Genomic DNA, 6,693 nt, shown 5'->3' on the forward strand with positions numbered 1-6,693 from the left:
CTGGGAAGAGGGACCCTTAATCAAAGAACTGCCTCCATCAAGACTGGCTCTGTACACAGCACATCTGTGGGGCACCATCTTGAGTACTAACTCTCTCACTAATGTGGACAGTGACATCCCTGGGCTAGTGTTCCTGAGCTGTTCCTGAAAGTTAAAGAGATGGCGGCTCAGTGGTTAAGAACACAGGCTATTCCTCCTAAGACAGGTCAATTCCCAGTAACAGCATGTAACTCGTAACACTCTGCAACTCCAGTTCCAGGAAATCCAATTAATTATTCTGTCCTCCATAGGCACCAGGCATGCATGTGGTACACAGACATACATGCAGACTAAACACCCACATGAATCTTGAAGGAGGAAGAAGAGGAGGAAGAGGAGGAAGAGGAGGAAGAGGAGGAGGAGTCGGCGTCTGGCAAGGGGAAGTAGGCCAGTAGGCAGCACCATACCCAGTGGTCTCTGCTTCAGTTTCTGCCTCAGCTTCCCTCATGATGGGCTATAAGCCAAACAAACCTTTCCTTCCCCAAGGTACTTCTGGTCTGTGTTTTTTAGCACAGCAGCAAAAAGACCAATCCTCAAGAGTCATTTTGATAGTGTCTTTACAAGCTAAACGAATTCACAGTATCCAGAAATTCCAGCCTCTAGGGAGGAGAATCAATGTATTTGAAACTATACTGACCCACCTAGTGAAAACCAAGCCAGCCTTGGCTACATAGCAAGAGTCTATATATTCAACCTCCATCAACCAGTAAATAAGCAAACTGTGATATATCAATACAATGGAATACTCTTTGGCAATAAGATACTGATTTACTCAATAACATGGATAAAAATGAAAAACATTAAGTAAAGACGCCACATACAAAAGAGCACTCTGTATATAAGTCTACCTACAGCAATTGTCTGGAAAAGCAATGTATAGACAGAAAGTAGATTGTTGTCATCTGGGGCCGGGATCAGAAGTCACCGCAAATGAGCACATACCAGACTATCGAATGATAATGGAAATATTCTAAAATGGGAGTAATAGTTGCACCATATTTCTAAAATATAAAGAGAATATTCTGTAACAGTAAAGCATAGGTTATTGGTTTTGTTCTTTAAAACTTTTACCCTTTAGCTAGAGAGATGGCTTAGCAGTTAAGAGCACTGAATGCTCTTCCAAAGGTCCTGAGTTCAATTCCCAGCAACCACATGGTGGGTCACAACCATCTGTAATGGAATCTAATGTCCTCTTCTGATGTGTCTGAAGACAGCTAGTATACTCACTCACATACAGTAAATCTTAAAAAAACAAACATTTCCCCCTAGTAATAGTGGTGTACACTTTCTTCCCCTTTAATTTTACTTTATGAATATTTTGTCATCATGTGTGTCCATGCAGACCAGAATTAGTTGCAAGCTGCCATGTGGGTTCTGGGAACATACTATAAGCTCAAATTAATCTTTTATATTCAACCAAGAATCTGAAACTCATTGATAATATTAAACTTTCTTGGTGTGATAGCAAAGGTCTTTGATCTCAGCTCTCAGGAGGCATGGACAGCCAACTCTACCGGACAGTCTTGTCTACATAGGAAATTCCAGGCCAGCCAGGGCTGCCTGGAGTCCATATCTCAAGAGAAACTAAACTTGCCATTACTAGTTCCCTGAAAAATAGTAACAAATTCCGAAACAGTCCTCACCTGAATTTTGTTTAGAGCCTGATGATCCCCCATGCTCGACTTTTGCCTTCTTCTTCTTGGATGAGGAGGAGGGTGACTCTGAAGGCACAGCACGTTTCTCTACCACAGGAGTAGAAAGAGCTCGTTTTTTGAACAGTTCTCGATCTCTCAACAGGCTTGGGTCCATAATGCTACAAAAGAAACACAGACCTTTAATATAAATTCAGATCACTCAAACCTGCGTGCCAAGTCTACAGTCCTTGGCAACTTAGTTCCCACAAAATAAAGTGTCACTGTTCTAAAGAGCAGCTGCACAGTAAGTGGCATGACCAGGGCTGGGGAGGTGGTGCACAGGGACTTCCAGGACTATCTCATGAAGCAAGCACTTCGGGGAACCAGCTGCCAACTAGGGTCTCCCAACTTCAGCCATCAACGACATTTAGAAGTCTACAAGGGTCTCCCAACTTCAGCCATCAATGACATTTAGAAGTCTCCAGAGATTTTCAGTGAGTGCAGGGCTTCCGTCCTGTTGACATTCATGAGATTTGCTTACAAGGTACAACCTGGAATCTGGCCTCTATCTGCATGTCATGTAACAAATGAAATGGATCAGCTCCTTCAGGGAGCACAGCTTATCTACTATGAGATGAGTGAGGGGTATCTTTATTAGCAATACAAGAACCAGCTCTTGAAAGGGACAATGCCCCAGCCACTTTGCAAAGCCACAGATCAGGGTACATAGTCTCGCTGAGGGGAAAACCTAGAATGCTATGTTTAATAGCCACACCAACTTTATAGACTAGCCAACAAACCCTAAACCAACTCTGCCTTATCAGTGCACACAGCTTCCTTCAAGAGCAGTCCAAAATATGCAACTGATAATTTTGAATGATGGTTTTATCTCCAGTAATATGTAGTAATATGTATATTATCTATTGAGTTTTGTGTCATAAAAATCAAAGAGAACAAAATTTTATAACTGTAAGGTCTTAAGTATTCAAAATTCTTAACCTTTCTTTAATGACAACAGCATATCCTTCAGTTAGCTATACACATGATTTCCTGTGGCAAAAAGTTTGTGTTTCCCAGTATGTAGATTCTGATTGGTAACTTAATGGCAACAAATGACTTAGTACAAAATACACATACATACATACATACATACATACATACATACACACACAGACATACAGACAAAGAGAGACAGACAGAGACACAGACAAGAGAAATAGAGAGATAAATTACCCTCCCTTGCTGGCCCTACCTGAGGATATAGATCAGTTGATAAGAGTACTTGCCTTGTTTCATGGGGCCCTGGGTTAAGTCCCCAGTACCATAATCATACACACAAATTCTAATTACAAACATAGCTCATACTTGAAGCTCATATTATATACTATGTACCACCAGTGCTCTAGAAACAAAATCTGGGCAGAAGTTAGAGAGCAGATTTAGGCTCAGTAAAGAAGGAAGAAGGGAAAAGGGAAGGGATAAGGGAAGGGGGAGGGAAAGAGGGAAGGGAGAGGGAAAGGGAAAAGGAAGGGAAGAAAGAGGGGAGGGGATCAGAACTGCTATAAATGAAATGGTGTATTTTAAAAAACCAGTGTTCTCTTCTTGAGAAAGCTGGATTAAGGTATTAAATGTCTACAAAAGCTGAGCATAGTGGTGCACAACTTTAATTTCTACATTCTGGGAACAGAAGCAAGCTGATTTCTGTGAGTTCAAGGCAAGTATGGGCTACATACAGAGTTCTAGGACAGCAGGACTACATGGAAAGTGTTCATTCAGGGTGGTAAGACCATTCTACAGAGGCTCCTTGACTTTCAATGGGGTTATATCTGATAACCCTTTCATATACTGAAAATATTTTAAGCCGATAAATTCATTTAACACATCTTTTGTACTGAACATAAATGCCTAGCAACCTGGTACACAATGGAGTATCAACTATGCCTTTGTGATATCAACTGGGAGCTCAATATGGCTGCCCAGCATCATTAAAGGACAGCACTAAGTCATTAGCCTAGCAAAACATCATAACCTCAAGTTCAGTTCTTACTAAGTATTGCTTCCACATCTTCAGGGAAACTGAAGCATCTAACTGGTTCCACATGCATTGAGTTCCTTGATTAAAACAGGAAGATAGAGACTGGAGATATAGCTTGAGGGTGGCATGTGGCAGTGTGGCACGTTCAATCTTGATCCAGAAAAAAAAAAATACTCATAAGGAAAACTCAGTGTGAATTTCATGTAAGAAGAGTTTGAAGAGTTTCTGTTATGAGTAAAACACCTGCTTCTCTCAGTTTCAATTCCTAACATCTAAGCAACAATCTGCGTAGCTGTTCTAAATTCAATTTTCTTCCTAAGTCCGGGAAAGGGGGGGCACTATTAGTGTTGTACATATTTGGCCCAACTGTAAAAGTGAGGAAGTATTTATTAAAGTTTTTTTCAAGAGTAATTGTTATTTTGGTTGTATTGGGTAAGAAATTAACATTAACTATTACTATGCAAGTGAGGAAGGTATAAGAAGGGAAAGCATGAAAACAATAAGACAAAATTCACAAGTGAGAAGACTGAGGAAACAGGCAGTTTGCAACAAATTAACAAAAAAACCTGAATGGGGGAGGCACAACTAAGGTCACGGGTGGAAGAAGTCATGTGCCCCAGTCCTGGAACCCTAGCAAAGCGCTCTAAAATAAGAGACCTCTATATACCAACAAAAGCACCCAGAGCAAGCGGTTTAGTCTCCGGGGATTCAAGTAACTTTTCCTCCTTTTGCAACATCTGTTTTGCATGGCGCATCTCAAGGCTAACCTGTGTGGCAGACAAACTATATCCCACGTCCACTTTGGTCAATCAAAACCCCCGGATCAGGATATACGACTGAGAGTTTCACAGCGGATAGTACCAGGAAACTAACATTTAAAATCTTCAGGCTCCACTGTCCAGTTCTTTCCCACCCCAGAATCTGCAATCTTCCAGCCTGTCTACTCTGTCTCTGGCTTCTCGGCTCGCCCTGACACCAAAGCACACCATAAAACGGACAGCAGAGTTCAATCTGGAAAATGTCTCTCGACTCCTCAGAAAACACACAACTCAAAAGTTAAGCAGCATTAGAAAAAGCAGGGGAGACACCAGTCGGGAGGGGACGCCACGGTGCCCCCAACTCCACACTGGCTGAGCTCGGCTGCTAAGGTAAAAACCTAGGGGCTGAGAGGCGGCACAATCCGCTCGCCCACCAGGAATCTTCCCGCTTTCCAACGCAAAAGTTTGCCTTATGGACGTCCGGCCTAAAAGACAATGCTGGCTGGAGCGAGCCCCTAAAGGGGATCGGCTTGGAGAACAGCTTGGCGGCGTGGCGTTCACGCGCCTCCCCTCGGAAGCCGCGTCCCGCCTCAGGGTAGCGGAGTCCCACTAGGGACTCGCCCCTTCGCCCGCCGCCGTGGCCCCTACCTCAGCACCCGCAACCCGCGCCGCCTCCTGGCCTCCGCCTCAGTCGCACGCACTCACGCACACCCGCCCACCGCGGCCCCACTTCCCGCCCCTCGTCAGCGCTTCCCCGCAGCTGCGCGCGCCCAGCACAGACCTGCTGAGGGGGTCGAGCCTCCGGCCTCCGAGCCCGAGGCGGCGACTCAGTCCCGGCTCCGCCCTCCACTTCCTGGTGCGGCGGCTGGACGCTTGCTCCCGGCAACCACCGCGAAACGCTGCTCCGAAAAGCGCGTGCGTCACTGTGTGCTCCGCCCTAAGTCTCCATGACGACCGGAGGGCGCTCAGAGGCTGCCCGCCACGTTAACGCTACAGGTTCTACTTTAGAGAAGAACAGGAAGATACTTTCCTTGGCACAAATAGCTTAGGACCAGCTCCTTCAGCGGGCTCTGGAATCTAACCCAACCGGCAACATTACCAATATTTTGTGATGGGGGGATGGGATGGGTTATTTTGGGGTTTTTTTTGAGCAAGGTCTCCCAGTGTTGTCTGATTGGCCCGGAAGTTGAATTCTAGACTATTTTGACCTCAAAATTGCAGAGATCGTTCTGCCTCAACCTCCCAAGTGCTGAGATTACAGATGTATGCTCCATGCTAAGCTTTTTTTTTTTTAAGATTTATTTTATTTATATGAATACACTGTAGCTGTCTTCAGACACACCAGAAGAGGGATGGTTGTGAGCCACCATATGGTTGCTGGGAATTGAACTCAGGACCTCTGGAAGAGCAGGTCGGTGCTCTTTTTTTTTTTTTTTTTTCGGAGCTGGGGACCGAACCCAGGGCCTTGCGCTCGCTAGGCAAGCGCTCTACCGCTGAGCTAAATCCCCAAGCCCCCAGGTCGGTGCTCTTAACCACTGAGCCATCTCTCCAGCCCTAAGCTTTTTTACTTTATCTTAAATACTATTCACCAGAACCTTTAACAGAGTGGGGGGTTGGGGGAGCGGGGGAAACAGTCTAGCAAAGGCAAAACTCAACATAGAATTCAACTTCTGGATTTCAAACTCAAAACTTACAGCTCAGCTTCTACCCTTCGAACGCCGGCTTTTCATACCTGTGAACTGTCTTTGATCTTTGGACAAAAAAGATGTGGTGCAATGTTTGGCAACAACAACAAATAATAATTGGCCCATCCTGCACCCTTCCAACTATCCTTTCCTTGTTTGTACAGCCTAATCCAGTGTTCGAACATCCCGTAGCTGCAGTGTATTAGTACTAGGTACCTTGGGTCTTAGTTTTGTCATCCGTCCCACCCCTGCTACCCCCCATAGGATACTAATGATGCAGAAACTAGCTGTGTTTAACTACATCTTTGTCAGGCCCAAAGGAGACTCTAATTCCCTAAACTTCAAATGACAGTCCAAAGATCCATAAATGAACTCAGCCTGAACTGTAGGAGGATTTCTGATGATCAAAGACAGCATTCCTCTGGAATCAGTGAAGCTCTAGTTCCTGTCTAGAAAAAAAGACTCATTCCCCTTACCTCCAGCAAAAGAGACATATGACTCTCGACATACCAACATAACAAGGTGATGTCAGCCTCCAGGCT

At 44.7% G+C, this 6,693-nt stretch overlaps 1 protein-coding gene across 2 annotated transcripts in view; it reads right to left on the reverse strand.

Annotated features, from left to right (window-relative positions):
• Gtf2e2 (general transcription factor IIE subunit 2) overlaps positions 1–5,342 on the reverse strand; it is a 47,578-nt gene extending 42,236 nt beyond the window's left edge. The window contains exons 1-2 of one of the 2 annotated variants that reach the window (XM_032918813.1): positions 5,248–5,342; positions 1,683–1,852 (exon numbers count right to left, since the gene is read on the reverse strand). In XM_032918813.1, the coding sequence (XP_032774704.1) occupies positions 1,683–1,848 (166 nt within the window). In that variant the 5' untranslated portion in view covers positions 1,849–1,852; positions 5,248–5,342. Of the gene's footprint in view, positions 1–1,682; positions 1,853–5,114; positions 5,202–5,247 lie in introns of those variants that run through there. The other variant, XM_032918814.1, reaches the window with a different exon arrangement.
• Positions 5,343–6,693: the final 1,351 nt, after the last annotated feature.

Source organism: Rattus rattus, chromosome 13 (assembly GCF_011064425.1).
Source record: "Rattus rattus isolate New Zealand chromosome 13, Rrattus_CSIRO_v1, whole genome shotgun sequence".
Classification (NCBI taxonomy): domain Eukaryota; kingdom Metazoa; phylum Chordata; class Mammalia; order Rodentia; family Muridae; genus Rattus; species Rattus rattus.